This window comes from Corvus moneduloides, chromosome 5 (genome assembly GCF_009650955.1).
Source record: "Corvus moneduloides isolate bCorMon1 chromosome 5, bCorMon1.pri, whole genome shotgun sequence".
Lineage (NCBI taxonomy): Eukaryota > Metazoa > Chordata > Aves > Passeriformes > Corvidae > Corvus > Corvus moneduloides.
In genome coordinates, this window is record NC_045480.1 from 63,230,634 (window position 1) to 63,248,016 (window position 17,383).

At 44.3% G+C, this 17,383-nt stretch overlaps 1 protein-coding gene across 2 annotated transcripts in view; it reads left to right on the forward strand.

The window, feature by feature from the left end:
- The first annotated feature begins 645 nt into the window (after nucleotides 1-645).
- SETD7 (SET domain containing 7, histone lysine methyltransferase) overlaps nucleotides 646-17,383 on the forward strand; it is a 29,561-nt gene continuing 12,823 nt past the window's right edge. For both annotated transcript variants that reach the window (XR_004240087.1, XM_032108724.1), the window contains exons 1-4: nucleotides 646-756; nucleotides 5,047-5,176; nucleotides 9,440-9,641; nucleotides 13,655-13,844. Coding sequence is in view for 1 of the 2 variants with exons in the window: in XM_032108724.1 (XP_031964615.1) it covers nucleotides 717-756; nucleotides 5,047-5,176; nucleotides 9,440-9,641; nucleotides 13,655-13,844 (562 nt within the window). In the remaining variant the exon portion in view is untranslated. The remainder of the gene's footprint in view (nucleotides 757-5,046; nucleotides 5,177-9,439; nucleotides 9,642-13,654; nucleotides 13,845-17,383) is intronic.

The following is a 17,383-nucleotide window of genomic DNA, read 5'->3' on the forward strand; positions in this document are numbered from 1 at the left end:
AACAGCCTGAAGCTGTGTCAGGGAAGGTTTAGGCTGGATATCAGGACAAGGTTCTTCACCCAAAGCAGTTGAGCAGGTTGAACAGGCTCCCCAGGGAAGTGTCACAGCACCAAGCCCGACAGAGTTCAAGAAGTGTTTGTACGGTGCTCTTAAGCACAGAGAGGGATTCTTTGGGATGCTGCTGTGCAGGGCCAGGACTTGGACTCGATGATCCTGATGGATCCCTTCCAACTCCGCATATTCCGTGATTCTGTGATTCTGTGATTCTGTGGTAAGAGCAGAAGGTCAGCGGTCCATGGTGTGGGAAGGGAGAAGGGGTGTCCTGGCGCTGCTAGGGACCCTCAACGAGGACGGCTTTGTGAGGTGAACTGCAGCAATGCCAGTCGGGGTCACCGGGCCGAAGGATAGACAGCACGGAATGCGCTGGAGGACTAGCGCTGAGTGGGCTGGTGTTCTCGTGCCCTCGGTGCCATATGTGAGGACACGGAACCAACCCCAGCCCACCGCGGAGCTCCCCGCTCCATTATCCTGAGGGGCAGGATCACCACACCCCCGTGTCCCCCCGTCGGCCACCGGGGCCGCGCTCGGATACGCCCTCAGGGCGGGGCGAGGACGAGACCCCTCCCCCGGGAGTATGGCGGAGGCGGGGCGTAGACCGCGCGCGCGCCTGCCTGGGGTACCGCGGCTGCGCCTCGCCCGCGCCCGTCGCCGCCGCTATGGACAGCGACGAGGAGACGTTGGAGGAGATCGTGGAAGGTGCGTGTCCCGCGGCTTGGGGAGCGGGGCTCGCCGGCGCCGCGCGCTGCTGCAGGAGCTATGAGGATGCGGGGCGGTGGCGGCGGCCGGAGCTGGGCGCCCGGGGTCGGGCGGCAGCGCATGACATCAGCGGGCTTATGCAACGGACGGGCCGAGGCCGCGCACGTGGCGGAGTTTGTCCGGCGGCGGGGCCGGGGGGAGCCGGGGCCACGCTGGCGCCAGTACCGGGCGGGCGCTTTGGGTGCCTTCTGCCGCCGAGTGTTCCGGCCACAGCGGGGGGCTCCGCACCCCGGACGCGGGGATGGCGGCTGCTCAGCAGTTATTGTCAAAAATAACTCGTGACCGTGGTTTTCTGCCGCTGCTGTGCCCCCATGCGGGCGGTGGCCTGCAGCCCGCACTCCCCGGGCGGTGCGGCCGGTGCCCGGTTCTTCCCCCGGCGGCTGAGGGACATGGGGATGCCCGCCCTTGGGGAAAGCCCAGGGACAGACGTGCAGTCACATACGTGCAAATGGTGAAGGGAAAAGAAAGAGTAACTCCAAAAAGATACTGTTGCCATATCTATGGGCATCAGAGCTGGAGCCATCCGTATGGGAGTGGAGCGGGCCACCTTAGAGCTAATATACACCGTGTGTGTGCAGTTCACTTCTCATGTGTGGATAACTAACCCTTGTAGAGTTTTAAACCCAGAGGCAAATGCCCTCAGGAAGTGAATTGCTGATGGAAGCCTTAGCAGGCAGGGATGGAGCTCCCCAGCACACTGTCGTCCCGTGAGGCGTCTGGGAGCAGGGAAACAAAGCACAGCATCTCTGTGGGAAAGAACCCAAAGGTTCCTCGCAGAGAGACCGTGGTCCTGCCTGGAATAGCAATCTAAACTGTTCAGCAGTTGGGACAGGGAGTAAGGAGGTATCTAAGATGCAGGTAATGCCCATGTTCGCCGTGAGCCGTGAGTCTCCTGTGGCAGAAGGATTAGGCCTCAGACCGAGTTGCTCCGGAGGTGTCTAGCACGGCAGCTTAGTCTGACCACAGATGCGAGCTGAATAGCTGCTGCTCGGAGCTGGATTTATTGTCTAGGTGTGTAGTGTCGGAGCAGAAAGAGAAGCTTTGTTGTGTAGAACATGGGTGTGATGGGAGCGAGGCTCTCCTATGAACGAGATGTGTCCTGTGCCTTAACAGATGTGGTTTTCCACTCCCTTTCGTCCCCACTCCTCGAATGTTTGGATTACAGTTGTCTGGGGCAAGGAGTTATAGTTTTCATGCTCATATCACAGATAAAAGTCTTCTGCTGTATCCTGGATTTGTTTGGCATTTCCATGGGCTAAGGAAACAATTTTTTAAAGCATCTTTTGTTCAGCAGTGTATATGAATGTGTGTGTTTTTCTGAGCAAGACAGAAGGAGGGTGCTCTTTGGGGCTGAATAGGGTTTTGCACTTACCCAAAGGAAGTTAGAAATATCATAGAAATCATCACTTTTATTTTTGTAGGGGGGAGTTTGATTTATTGTTGTTATCTCCCAAACATCCATCTGGCATCTTTGTGGACAGAATCTTTTACTGATGATGCATCCTGTATGTCATCTGTTAAGTAATAGTGATACTGACAGTAAAGGGCTTTTATTTTTTATTTGTGTACATCAGTGGTTTCAGTAAGTGACGCCATTGTGAACTAGCCCCTATTAGGGTAATTCCTTTTCTTGAAAAGTTCATTTTTTGAGCTTAAGAGGAAATCTTGGGGGACCCTTAATGAAGCAACAAAAGTGAGGTTTTACAAAATATGGTTAGATGTTTTGGGTTTTATTTTTCGCAAATGGAGGAGAGTGGTGAGAAAGGAAAGTGGAACACACTCCCCATGAAATGATGAGGATTTTTTCCATTGACTTAATCAGAATTACAGTCTACAATTCTAAAACAGAATTAAAGCCGAACCCCTCAGCCATACAGAAAAAAAGTTGTATTTATGTTATGAAACTTGAAATTGCTTTTTTTCCCCATGTTGTTGGCTAAGAGAGACTGTGTTTCTTGTTTTGTTGCAGTGGTGGGGGGATGGTTCCATTTTTTTTTTAAATAAGGGGAAACTTCTAGCACATTAAAATAATTGGATTCTTTGTATTGTGGCTGAGCTTAAGACCCTGTATAGACGCCATTGGATCAAAGTTGACCATTTAAATCTCTGAGGTAGTCTGTATCCTGCTGAGCAGAAGTCCTGACGTGTTCTGCGTACAAGCATGGCAGCTTTTGTGTTGGGCTTTGCATTCCAGCAAAATCTTGACAAAGCTGAATAGTCACAGAGAACAAAGTTGCAAGGGTTTTTTGTTGTTATAGCTTTGGGTATTTTTTTTTTTAATATTAGAATGTACCAATATTATCAGTGTATTTTTTAAATCCAAGTGTTTTATAAAAGTTTTGCCACTGTAGTGAGGGGGAACCTGGTACTGTATTGTTTAGGGTTTGTTAACTTACAGCAGTGTACCCTTCCTATATTGATAAAACTTTTAATTAAAAAGGCTTTTAATTAGAACTATAAATGTTGATAGAGTTTTTGGTCTAAAAGAGATGTCCACATCAGAAATGTTACTGACCTTTATTTAAATTGGTCATTAATTCATTGGTTATTAATATTTAACCATTAATAATAAGTGGTTCAATGTAGCTAAAACTTGTCCTTTGTACAAAAATGGGTGTCCTGACAGAATGGGAGGGAAAAAAGCCTTTCTTCTCTTTGGAACAAACAGCTTCTGTTTAAAGGGTTCCTCCTCAAAATAATTAAAAGCCTTTAGTGATAGCGATTTTTTCCTTCCACCTTTTGCTCTCTCTTTTTACTCTTATTTTCTCTCACTTTGAACTGATAAGCAGTGCCTTGATGGGTTTTACTAATTTCTTAAGCTTTTAACTGTTTTCAATCTCATTTGGACTAGGGACTTGAAGTGAGAGCACAGTCATGTGCAGGTGCAAGAGAAACTGTGGAGCATGCAAGAGAAGGGTGAGGGAGGGAATCCTGGCTCTTGGATGAGTTCAGATTCCTCACTGTTATTTTCTCCTGTACACCTTTCTAGGTGCATTTCCATACTCAATGAAATCTGGCACAGCTTGTTCCCTCTCTGGGCACAGGACTCAAGATCTGGTAGTACTGAAGTGCCTCTTGTTGCCTGCATCAGCCTGGGCTGTAATTCAGTCCCACTCACACTGAAGTTTGTTTCTGCCTTTCCGTATGTGTGATGAACCTTTTCAGTTTAGGGCAAATTTGGTCAGGAAAGAGCTTGACCCAAAGCCTGAAGAAGTGGATGCATATACTGTCACTGATCTCTAATAGGCTGTGTATGCGTCACCAGGGAACTGGGGGAATCAGAGGTAATATTTTAGTTAGAAGCATGGAAGAACGTAAATATAGGTTAGCTGTTCTTTATTTGACAGTTTTCATGCAAAATTTATATGTGGTAAAATGTCACTGTGGGAGCACCTGCCCAGGTGTGTCCCTGTGCTGAGAGCAGCCCTGCAATAACCATCGTTTAAAACACTTCTCTGTCATTTTCCTTTGGCTTTGAAGAGGCAGTTAGAGATGCAATAGGAGCCTTCTTATGCTTTAACTTAGTAGAATTGACCAGTTATATTCAGTAAAACACAAACCATGCAGGTGAGGATCCAAGTGTGTTGTCTCTGCTTTCCCCCTGTGCAACAGCTATAGGAGAGAAAACTGTATCAGCTATGGGTGGGAGCAGGATATAAAGTTAATACATGGGAAAGGCACTGGAGAACAGCCTTTAAAATATTAAATACCAAGTTGACTGACATATTGCAGGGGCACAGCATTATGCATATTACATACTTTTGTTTCTTTAAATTCCTGTGGATATGGCTGCAGGGTGGCACACCCACATTATCATAAGGCCTGTGTTTATCAAAAGAAAAAAATCAAACCTTTTGTTATCCTGTTCTCACCAATAAAGGCATGTTTAGATAAAGAATTATTATACTTTTGAAGATGTATATTAATACAAGTTAAAATAATATAAACCTTGTTTCTTTCAGAAACAAGTTTTGCTTATTATTCTCTTCTCTCTCCTGTCTCTCATCCCTTTTCTTTTATCCTTTTATTTTTATTTTAAGCTATGTGTTACACAAGTACAAACTTCAGTTGTACAGAATCTCTGATCACCGTTCCTAACAGCAATGATCTGAATTACTGTTTTGTACTAGGGAGCTACTGCATTTCAAGCAGCTACGTAATGAGAGCAGGTTTGAAATCGTGTATAATAATTACTGTGTTCTGTTGCTCTTTGTTTGGATTTTATTTCAGGGCATCTAGATGACGATGGGCTGCCACATGGATTCTGTACAGTAACCTATTCATCGACAGACAGATTTGAAGGAAACTTTGTGCATGGAGAAAAGAATGGCCGGGGCAAATTCTTCTTTTTTGATGGAAGGTACATTCTGACTCTGATTTTTCTTCTGTATTCTTCCTTCTGCTTGTAGAGATGCAAAACTAATCTACATTGATTGTATGCTGCTGAGTTTCTGGATAAGATTTCTCATTAAAAACTGTAGCTGAAAAGTTTGCTGCTGCTGTAGCCATTCCTGTGGCAGCTTTGTATGTAATGAAGTGCCTGCAGTTGTTTCCTGGAGGGATAATGCAGTGGTGTGAGCTCTTTTAACACTGTAAAGTTATGAGCTGATTAGAAATCGTAAGAAATGGGAGGTGGTCAAAACTATTGAAAACCGTGCTGACAATGACTTGGACATCAAAGTTCTTAACTGCAGGTGGAGCTCTTTGCCTTATAGAGCTACACAGAGAGTGCAACTGGCCCAGGAGCTCCCCTTGCTGGCCCTCACACACAGACATAGGACTTTGACAGAGAGGGTTGCCCTCTGCTTTGTCAAATTGTTTATCAGTTAATGGATTAAGTTAAATACAGGTTTGTTAGCAACTCTAGTTAATCCTCTTGTGGCCTGTTTTACTTTCAGAAAAGCCCCTATTATTTCCCCTCTTTTCACTGGCAATTGTGACAGTGAAATCAGGCTAGTCTGTGCCTATGCATGTGTTTTCTTCTCTGATGTTCATTATGAGCACCTTGTAAGTCTTCCCCCCACCACCACTGCAGCATTCCTGTCTGCAGTTGCTCAGAATTTCCTCCGAGGGAGCAGCAGATGTATAAAATGACACGATTCTTCATGGTTTTGCAGCTGTTGGTCACACTATGAATAGCAGCTGTTAAACTGACAGTCATACCGGGTCTACTCTCTTCCTGCTCAGCAAAATTCTGAGCAGGAGCAGAGGAATTGTGCTGTCTCAGTGAGTCAGCTCCTTGTCTGTACTTGCCTTTGCACTTGCTTCATACTGGGGATTGTGGGATTTTTTTCATGAGAAAGATAATAAGTTTATTCAGTTATGCAGAAAGTGATCAGGCTTCTAAGCTTGGATGAAGAAAAATCCTCACTGTTGTTGGTAATGGCCTTATTAAATCTTCTCTGAGTAACTGAAAATCAGTACTGCCCAGCAGCTGACTTCTCTAAAATAGTTTTGGGATTTTGATGTTGTCAGACAGCGTGTTTATGGACACATGTACCTAATGTTTCTGTGCTGGTAGATGGTCTCAACAGAGTAGTTGCTGGTTATACAGTCAGAGGAACTGAGCTGCTATTTTGATTGTAGGGCTGTTCCTCCATGTAATCCAGGGTACATGCGGCATTTAGTGGGAAGAGTCAAGTTGCTGGTGAGTCTTTTCTGTACTGCTTAAATGTTGCCAACTCTTCTTTTTTTTCTTTTTTTTTCTTCATAACCCTTGAGAAACTGGAACAGTTGGCTACTGATGACTTCAGGAACTAGCAGAATGAAAATATGCAAAAATAGTCTGCAATGTGTTTTTGGAAAATGGGATATTTTCATTAACTATTATACGTTTTAATTTAGCTAAAGGAGCCTTATCTGAACAGTAACTAATTACTGAAGATGTCATTTATCTAGCTATGCCCAGCTAGAAAGACTAAGTTGCTTTCTGAAATGGATGGTTCAGGAATCATGATGTGTCGTAAGCATGACCTGGCATAAAACAGGACGTGCTATTTCCATTAACTGTGCCATGGGCAAGGCTGAGTGCTCATGAAGATGAGCACTAAATATCCAAAATGTCTCAAAACAGCTCTCCCTTTGCAGAATCCTGTGCAGTAAGCTAGCTGGTTTCAGCACTCCTGGGTGTGTTACCCTTGCAGACTGCTGGGCAAAGGCTGACAGCTGTACTGCGGTAGCTCTGTTGTTGGGGAGCAGCTGAGTCCTGTCAAATATAGGACTGGCTGCAGTGTAAGCATTCTCATTTTTTGAGTGTTGGGGAATAGGACTGGCTGCCTGGCTGCCTTGTTTGGTCAAGGAAATTTTTCCATTTGCTGGAATAGCTGCCCCCTGCCTGTTGATTATTTAAGGGAATGGAAACCTGGAATGAAATATCAGTTGGTTTTTTCCTCCCCATTCAAGAAAATACAACAAATTGCAGCATATTCTTTAAGAGAGAGAAGTTTCACCTCTGGCATACTCCCTATTTTGGATTGTGGACTTGAACTTTCCTTGGTGCTGGTGCTTCTGGAGTGCACTTTGCAGAACACTTTGCACTATAAAGGCAGGCATGAGAGCTGTGCTTGGCACAGAGCTGCAGCTGCCCTTTCTCCTTAATTGGAAATTCCTATAAATTGACATCTCCCAGAACACAGTTGAAAACTGTTATTTTTAGGGAAAAAGTTTTCAATGTTCCAATATAGAGGGAGCAAGAGATGAATGGATCAGTCTCTATCAATATTAACTGGAAGGATAATACCTGGAGTAAGTATTTTCCTCCCCAATTCATGTCGCTGGTTTAATTTTTAGGTAAGGAGTATCTTCAATCCCTTCTAGGCATAGTGGATAATGGGAAGACGGTACATCTGATAAATCTTGACTTTGGTAGAATTTATGTTGTCAGAAGTATGATCAACTGAGAAGCAAACCAGAGAAATACAGGCTAGCTCAGTGTTTGTATTAAAAATGTTTTGCATATGGAAGACACAGAAGCTATTTATTCCTCTTTGTGCTGGTCAAGTCTTAGTTGCAGTTATTGTGTCTGTCTGCAGACACCATACTTTGAGATCTTAAAAAGAGGAAAGGGGGGAGCAGGGTGGAAATAATTCAGAAACTGTGAACAGCATAAACGTTTCAGAGAACATGACTTTTTAGGTGAGCTTGAAGGACATAGACTTCTTTCTTAAGGTATCATCCTTTTGATTTTATTAGATTAGGTGGATCTTTTGAACCCTGTTTGGAGCTTAACACAAAGAGAGAAAACATAGAAGTTTGAGTTACAGTAAAAGAAAATATATTCTTTGCAGGGCTGAAGCACTGTTGTAATTTAGCAATGTTTTAACTTCAACTAGTGCAATTAAAGGTAACAAGACAGGGTTTTTGGTGTTTTTCATTACATAAACTGAGGGTGGCTGCTTCTTTTAAAGAGTAATCTTACATGTGGACGCTGTGTGTGTTGTCACTACAATGGAATTCAAATCCAGTGATCTGTGATAAATTAGAGGGGAAAGTGGCATCATTTATAGTTAAGTAAGGACCCTGATTTCTGGTGGTTCCCTCATCCTTCCCTGTGCTGTAGTGCTGTAGCTATCTGTGCAGCTCTGTAGCAACTTGGATCAAGAAATCCATTTGACTGAAAAGTAAAATAGTTTTCCTGCCCCTTCTTAAAACACGAAGTGCATCTGGTGTGCACTGAGGCTTTTACTGTAATGTATTTTCCCATGGAAACCTCATCCAGCTTGCCAGAGTTATGTAAAAACAGAGCATGAAGCAAGAAATAAAAAAGTGAATTCTGAACAAAACATTCCTTCCACAACTCTTGAAAATCTATTTTGTAAAACATGTAGAGTCATGTGCTCACAAACATTGTTTGGGCTTATACCTTAGATGTCTGCATCTGAAAAAGAATTCTGCAGTGAAAATATGTGTATGCTGACAGCTGGCTGTTAGCTAAGTGTGCTGAAGTAAAAGCTAAACAGGTTGTGTTCCCTTATGCTAATTCTAACATGAGAAAGAAATATCTGAATAGACCCTCTTTTATGGTCATTCTAAATAGACCTCTTTTATGGTGGCCAGAACGGCAAGACAAAACCAAAGTGAAAATTTTCTTTGTTTAACTCCAAGTGCAGCACTAGTTCTGTTTGACAGGCTGTGTTCCATTTTAAGAGAAATACATGAAAAATGACCGTTTTTAGCATGGTCTGTACAAATGGCTGCTAAGTGTATTGCTGGGGAGCTGACGCTGAACTGTGGCAGGTTGCAGTTCATGCCCTATCGTGGTTCATCTGTACAGCAGCTCAATTTCATCTCAGCAGAGACACGTCAGTAAAGGTCCACACGTAGCACGTAGAAAATCCTAATGTGAGAGTAGCCTGCTTGAGCAAGAATTCGTTCTTTGACCAGGAGTGTCCATTTGATGACTATTCCAGCCTACAGAAAATGCCAAGCATGTGACTGAGATGAGTGATGCTGTGTCCATGCAGCACACCCTGATGAAACAGTGCTGTAAGTTGTTTTCTCCCTTTGGAGCTCTGTAGAAAGAAGCTCCTGGTTTTCACCTTGGCGTTCCAGTGTGTTGAGGCTTTGGGTTCACCCCTGAGATGTCAACAGTTTTCCGCTGCTGTTTTCTTTCTCTCTTCACCAGCACTCTGGAGGGGTACTACGTTGATGATGCTCTGCAAGGCCAGGGAATCTACACCTACGAGGATGGAGTGGTCCTTCATGGCACCTACGTGGATGGAGAGCTGAATGGCCCAGCCCAGGAGTACGACAGTGATGGGCGACTGATATTCAAAGGGCAGTATAAAGACAACATCCGACATGGAGTCTGTTGGATTTATTACCTGGTAAACCTGACCTCCTGCTCTCCTTATTGTAGAATTAGGTACCTTTCTTTTCTCCCCAGCTGAAACAAATACCCGCCATGACCTAGCTATCCAAAAATCAGCACTTAAAGATCTGTGCATTCTGATTTTGGATAATCCAACACAAAGTTAAAAGTTTTTGGTGTTGAATGTTTGCTTAGTAGATGAGATTCAGCGAGGCTGTAAGATGCCCTCCACAATTTTCATCTTCCAGGAAACCCAGCCCCTTGGAAGTGCATTTATATATAACGTGTATGTAATGTAAAAATAGGATGTGTAATAATTTATGCATTATCTCTTTGGGAAGGCTGGACTAATGATTTTGCCACTTTGTAGTGCTGGCTGTAGGTGAGGAGCATGGAAGCCATGCAAGTTATTGCAACCTGCTGCTCTTATTAAAGTAGGAGGAGAGACTGTCTCCATTTCTGCAGGCTATGTTGTGAAGTCTGGTTTTGCCCAACACATCAGATGTAACTGGTGTGAGAGCTGTGCCTCTGAGTGGAGTTGTGGACCAGTGATTTGCTAATTAAGCAAGTCAGTATTTTATCTTTTTTAATTTATATGTTGTTTTACAACCATGCTAGTTAAGGCGATGACTGTTGTACTAGTTTTTAGGGAGGTTTTGATGCAAAATTTTAAAAAATATCATTCCTATTCAGCCTTACACAGCAGAGTTGAACCTTTCAATCTTACCTTATGCCAAGAAGGGGGTAACATCTGCTTGTAATTAGGCTGCTGGTCAAAACCCAGTCTAATTCTGTGCTACATATGGCACAAACTTAAGTTGCAGGTTGATTACTAAATGCTTACCATTACTGGCTGTTCATTTTATTTACAGGCTTTCACTGTTGCCATTAAGCATGTATTAAGATCAACAAATGCTTGGTATATGCTGCCAAAAGTTTTTTCAGTCCTAGTGTATAAAATACACACTGCTGACCCTTCACTTCATGTGTTCCTGCTTCATCTTCCAGCTGACAAAGTGTTGCTGTACATTTTGGAAATGTGGATAATTAGAGGTTGTTTACCATTATCATCTTGCCAGACTAAAGGATGCAACGTGTTCCAAAAAAACTCCTTTGCCATGGAACTGATTGTTTCCTCATGACTCTGTGCAGGATGCTATGTGCACAATTTTTTCCCCACACTGAAGCTTCACTGTTCCCTATTACAGCATGCTTGAAACTCTTTCATCCTTGGAGTTGAACAAAATGGTGTCACTTTGAAATAGAGCCTGTGCACAGTGGTTTTGATATAAGTCAGTTTGTTTCCACATCATACCTGCTGGTCTTGCTCCAGGGTGTTATTTGGAGATGCTTCCTTGTCTTTTTTGAAATAAATACCTGAAGTGGTGTCTCAGTTTGAAAGACAGGTGTCTGCCAAGGAAGGCAGGAACCTCCCTTGGAATGGACAATATTCTTCCCTCCAAATTATTGTAACTTTGAAATTACGGGGTTTTCAGGCACAGATATGGGAAAAGGAATAACACTTCTTTACTAGTTTGAACATGTATATCAAGGCAAACAAACAAAAACGTCAGCAGCAGCAGCAAGCAGAACCAGAAGCCAGTGCCAGCCTCTCTCGGCCGCGGGCCCTTTCCCCTTGGGTGCAGTTCCGCTCACAGCCGGCAGGGGCGCTGGTGGCTCCCGGCCGGGCAGGGTGGCTGCGATGATTCCCCCGCGCCTGCAGGGGGCGCTGTGGCGCGGGCTCAGCTGCATCTCCCTCACATGGTAATGGCGGGCGGGCTGGATGGTGAAAACGGGCTGCAGCAGGAAGCCTCGGAGTGGTGGCCAGGACGGCAGGGACAAGCAGGTGCCGGAGTAGTAAATGAAAGTAGCAGGAGTTGCAGGGTGTCCTGGCAGGCAGGGGGTGCAGGACTACAGTGTAGTGAAAAAACCCGGAGCCATGGCAGAGAAGCAGCAGGGCTGGGCAGCAGCAGCCGGGCTGCCAAACACGGCCGGGAGAAGCTCCCTCGGAGGGGCTTGGGGCTCCGGGTCCCAGGGTTTCCCTTGAGGCACCCCAGTAGATTGTGAGGGGCCTTTCTAGTGAGGTGGGGTGTTAATAAGGTCCCAGTGCAATGTCTGCTCTTACGAGCAGAGCTTCACTCACGGTAGGAGAATACAACAGGAGACAAAGCCTTGCAGTGGTGGCGAATTCTCCCCACAGTGACCACAGCCTGTCTTCTCTCCAATGCTGACAGCGAGAGAGAGCGAGACAGAGGAGCCCAGCCCAGCCCCCGTCTCCCCACCCGGCCAGAATCTCACGGTATCTTTGCCCTTCCCAAGAGAAACCCCCACCAAGGTAAAGAGAATAGCCAGCTACACCCTTCCCCCTCCTTCCAGCCAGATCTTTTGTTCTCTTAAGTATCGGTAGTTACTGTTTCTTAGCAACAGATGGGACAAAAATCAATGAGAGAAAGAAACAAAAGGAAAAATCCTAATCCCCAACAAGTGATTAGACCTGTGCTAATGTGTGCATCTCTGCAGACCTAACCTGAGCTGCAGGCAAATCACAGATGGCAAAGCCCAGGGCTGAAATGTGTAAACCTTGGAGAGGAAAAGCGTTGCTGTTGTCAGGAAAATCCACAAACGCCAGAGGTTTATGTCCAAAAAGGAGACAGAGGAGTCCTGTAACTTTATTCGAATAAAGGGAGAGAGTCCACTGGACACGCACCTGTGGGTTTTCTCTCTCAAGGTTTTGGAGGGTGCAGCCGCCTTTTATCCTAAACTCCCAGCCGCATGTTGGCCCTCTTCCTTTCCCCACTGGCTGAGGTACTAGGAAGGTACAGCCTTCCCGAACCGCCTACCCCACATCCCCCCTTGAACCTACTGTTTTACCTGAAAGTTCAGAAGCTCAAGCTTGTGCAGACCCTTATCTATTTCAGGAGTCAAACTGTCCAGCCCCGTAACGAACCTGCTGCCCAAAGTCAGTAGAGGCTTTAAGACCCCCTTCAAAGACGTTAACACCCATCAAATTGTTTGTAAAGACGTTAGCACACATCTTTCCTTTCACTGTTTCCACAAACAGTTGTTCTCGCTGAGCCCCACCTGATACTGGGGGTCATTCTAGGACAGAGAAACTCTCCGGGAATCATTTTTCCTTAATAGGCTCAAGTCTTTAGAGGTTCCATGAATTAGCAAGGCAAAGTTAATTTTTTTTTCCTCTAGCACAGTATCATTGTAATCAAACTTGGACACCTATGTGGCTTTGGTCCTTGTTTTGCATACTGTACACATAAAACTTTCACCAAGTGAAATTGAATATTTGTCATCTGGAACAAAAGGCCTTGGGTTTTGCCGATTTTAAACAGCATAGAAAATCAGTTTTATCCTAACTGGAATGACTTCATCCAGCTTCTTCGTGTGTCTGTTTCTCCCTCACTTTCATAATTTCACATCTGAACTTACGGTTGCATTTTTAAAAAATTGGGGAAAACCCTTTTCATTTACTGAGGATGTTGCCTAGAAAATAAAATAGATCTTCCTAACAACATTAGAGTGAATATAAAAGCAAACCTTTACTTGGAAGCTTTCAGGTACTCAATATGGTGAAAACTGCACGTGGTACAGTAATTCCACCATTTTTCTATGGTTTCTTGATTAGCATACCTATCATATATTGTCCAATTAAAAGGTTAGTTGATTAGGTAATAATTCCTGAGGTTCTGCCCCACTGGAAGCAGTCCAGAGGCTTCTTTGCCCCACTTTTGTTAGGTCTGGTCCAGATTCTGGTTGGAAAACAGCATGTCTTTGTAGTTGGTACTCTTCTTGGAGTAAGACTAAAGAATATTTTAGGAATGTGTTTAGAAGGTTAGCTTATTGTTCCTAAATGTAGGGAAAAAGGATAGGAAAAGTACTAGAAGATACAGCCATGCATTTGCAATCTACAAAGCTACAAATACATGAAAAATATAAAAAGCTGAAAATCTTAGGCATCAAGGATAGTAAAGTATTAACTAAATGCTTTTGCCTTTTCTTTCTTGCCTGTGCTCTCAGGATGGAGGCAGCCTTGTGGGAGAAGTGAATGAAGAAGGGGAGATGACTGGAGAGAAAATAGCCTATGTGTATCCTGATGGAAAGACTGCATATTCTGGAAGGTTTATAGATGGAGAAATGATAGAAGCAAAACTGGCAACTCTGACAGCTGTGGAGGATGGGAAACCTCAATTTGAATTAGTACCAGGCAGTAAGTTCAGCTAACACAAACTTGTATTCCTGCTACCAGCCCTTTGCTGCAGACAGCTTGGTTCCTTTGATATTCCCCACTGCAGACTGGCTGTGATGACACAGGCTGTTAGTGAGGGGCCCTTTCTCCAAGTCACAACGTTGGGCAGAGAGGAAGGTGATCTTTGCCCTGGGAACAGATGGGAAGTGCCCCCTGCATGGTCCTGCCCAACTGCATTTCATAGCCCTTCTCTTACTCCTATGCTCATGGGCACAGTCCTGCTTGTCACACACCCCACTGCCCTCTGTGCCAGCTGGAAAACCTGCTCGGTTCACCCTGTTAATGGTGGCACAGCTACAGGCACAGCCACAGTTAGTGAAATAACTGCAAGAGGAGGGGGGGGGGCCCTGATTTGGTTGTAGCTCTGTCAGCTGGGTTTGTGCAAGTCAGTGTTTGCACTGTGAATGTTCTGGCACCTGCGTTGCTGGGCTGAGATTGGAATTAGTGAACCAAATTCAGTCATTGTCTAACAGTCTGATTCACCAGCACCCCTCAGCGTGTCTGGTCCTGCTGACAGAAAGCGGCTGTGAAGTGCATAGGAGCAGGGTGGTGCCTTCTCCAGTGGCTTGAACCTGTAGTTCTGGTGTGGGTTTGTTGCTCTGAGGTGTATGTGATGTTTTGGAGGAGTGTGGGTTAAGCTGCAGTAACAAGGAGGGACTGTGCTAAAGCATTTATTGCTCTGCCAGCAAAAATTGTCTCACTTGCTATGAAATAGGCACATAAAGCTCAGTGAAAAGGTATTGACAAGCAAATGCATGTGAGCTTATCTTTTAAATTGCTCAGTTATGATGGCAAGTCAAAATTTATCTTAAATCTTTTTTTCTAAGATGGTGCAGTTGTGCTTTGTAAATACGATGAAGGCTGCCTTCAGCCAGAGCAGATCCTGGACACCAGGGACAAGGGCCTTTTATCACACTTCGTAGTATTCTGTTCTGTGGGGCTTTTTCCCATCTTATTTCCACCATCTTCTTAATCTAGCTCCAAGATAGTCCTCTGTAAGAATATAATTAGAGCTGAACCACTGAGTTGCTTATTAATGGCAAGAAATAATTGACTGTAGCAAGGGTGCTTTCTGATTACTGAATGCTGTCTTCTGGCTGAAATCTCTTCAGGATTTGGACTAGAAAATATCTCGTATTTGCAGTAATCAAATTTTTGGGATTTTTTTGGGTTTTTTTTTAATGAGCTATTGAATATATCCTTTTAAATTTTGCTTTACTTTTAAATTATATTTAGAGACACTGGGAGGGTGTATTTTGAAAGATTGTCCAGTCATCCTCTACAAGTTGGTAATTTGAAGGACAAATGTATCACCTTTTTGTGTTAGTACTGTTACTCTAGAATGTTGAGGGGAAAAAATCAAGAAGCAGTGTGGAAGGTATCTTTTCAGCTTTATACCGGCTAGGCTAGTACTTTAATGTCTTAGAAAGCCTTGAGCAGCTTAGAGAGGTAGCACGGGCGATCTAGCACTTTAGTAGCTCTAAAATCAGTACCTGTATCAGCTGCAAAGCAAATACCATCAGTAGAAGCAAAGAGGGAGAAATATAGCTCCCTGCTCACTCAATTTCCTGCAGTTAGAAGCTTTCAAATGAGACAGACAACCAGAGATGTTCACAGGAAGATAGCTAAGCCAAGAGAGGGCGGGGCCTCCCTCGACTATCTCTTTTATTAGGAGAAGGGGAAAGGGGAGGACTGGGGGCGGACCCGGGGTGACCGGCCAATCAGACACTGCTAAAGAGTTTGAGTTACATTTGGTTTTGCCCGTGCTTGGAACAAAGGAGCTCAGAGCACATGTCTTTGGGAGGGGGGAGGGGAAGCTCAGAACAGGCAGCAACAATTTCCTATTTTTTTTTCTTTAAAGCTGGGTTGTAACTCTTGGTAATTTAAAGTGCCTAGAACAGTAACAAAACAACAGTGCAAAACATAATTGGAATCTATCATCCCTACAACTCGACAGTACCTAGGATGTCTTTAAACTAGTTGCCCAGTCAAAACTCAGGGGTTTAGTCAGGACATCTATGGCATGGAGTATCAGGACGAAGATTTACGAAATACAGTGCAAAACCTGAGTGCAAAACAGTGCAACTTAACTTAAGGGATTAACATCAAAATCTGCAGTAGGGGTTTACATGAGGGTGCAAAATCAGGATCCTTTTTACGGCGTCTCTTCCAGGAGGCAGTTTTAACCTCCTTAACTTTTGAGGAAGTGACATAAGGTTTTACCCATTTCCCTGGGATCCATCTCAGTCCTTGAAGGGTAGATACACTGGCATGCCCACGTCCCCAAGTTACAAGTTTGTGTGGTCCTTGGATTTTTTGAGTCTCTGGGTCCCGGATCAGGACTTCTGGATTTTCCTGCAGTTTCTGTCTCCCGGTGTTCTGGAAATGACGATAGATGGGAGGGTTTGGATCCTCAAAGGTGCCATTCAGGAAGTTTATGGTAAACAGTGCTTTGCTGAGTCTGAGGACAGGTGAGTTGAGTTTGGTGGTCCCTGATTGTTGTAGCAGCATTCGCTTGAGGGTTTGATGGGCACGTTCGACAATGCCTTGTCCAGTTGGGGAGTGAGGAATACCTGTAACATGTTGAAATCCCCACTGCTGACGAAAGTTTTTAAATTCCTGAGAGGAGTAGGCAGGTCCATTGTCAGTTTTTATCTCTTTAGGTATACTGAGCACAGCAAAAGCTTGGACAAGATGTTTTTCAACGTCCTTAGCCTTTTCACCTGCATGTGCAGAGGCATACATAGTACCAGAGAAGGTATATCAATAGAAACATGAACGTATTTTGATCTCCCAAATTCAGGGAAATGTGTGACGTCCATCTGCCACACTTCACCGCTATTAATGCCTCTGGGATTGACCCCCATGCCCAGTGATGGAAGCTGTAGCTTCTGGTAGTTGGGACATGTTGCCACTATTGCTTTTGCCTGTGTCCGCGATAGATGGAACATGCGGATAAGAGCAGGAATATTTTGATGGTACATGGCATGGCTCAATTTTGCTTGTTCAAAAACTTGGGGGAGCTTTGGTAAGTCGGCTGATAGAACTATGTCTGCTGGCATAGCCAGAGCATCAGCTCTACGATTACCTTCCACAATAAATCCTGGCAGGTTTGTATGGGACCTCACATGCATGACAAAATAGGGATGCTCTCTGTGGGAAACCAGATAAATTAATTTTGAGAGCAAATCATAAATTTTTTTGTTTGAGATTTCTTTTAGGAGAACATGCTCAGCTCTAACAGTTACTCCAGCTACATATGCTGAGTCTGTGACCACATTAAAGGGTTCTTTGAACCTCTCAAATGCTCTAACGACAGCTGCTAGTTCAGCTACTTGTGGTGATCCCTGGATTACCTTGATGTCAGATTCCCACTTTTGCGTCTGTGAATTTTTCCATGTGACCACGGACTTTTTACTTTTTTCTGAAGCATCGGTAAAAATGGTAATCGCATCGAGGGGTTTTCTACTTTGAATCTCTCGAGGGATGAAAGAGAATGG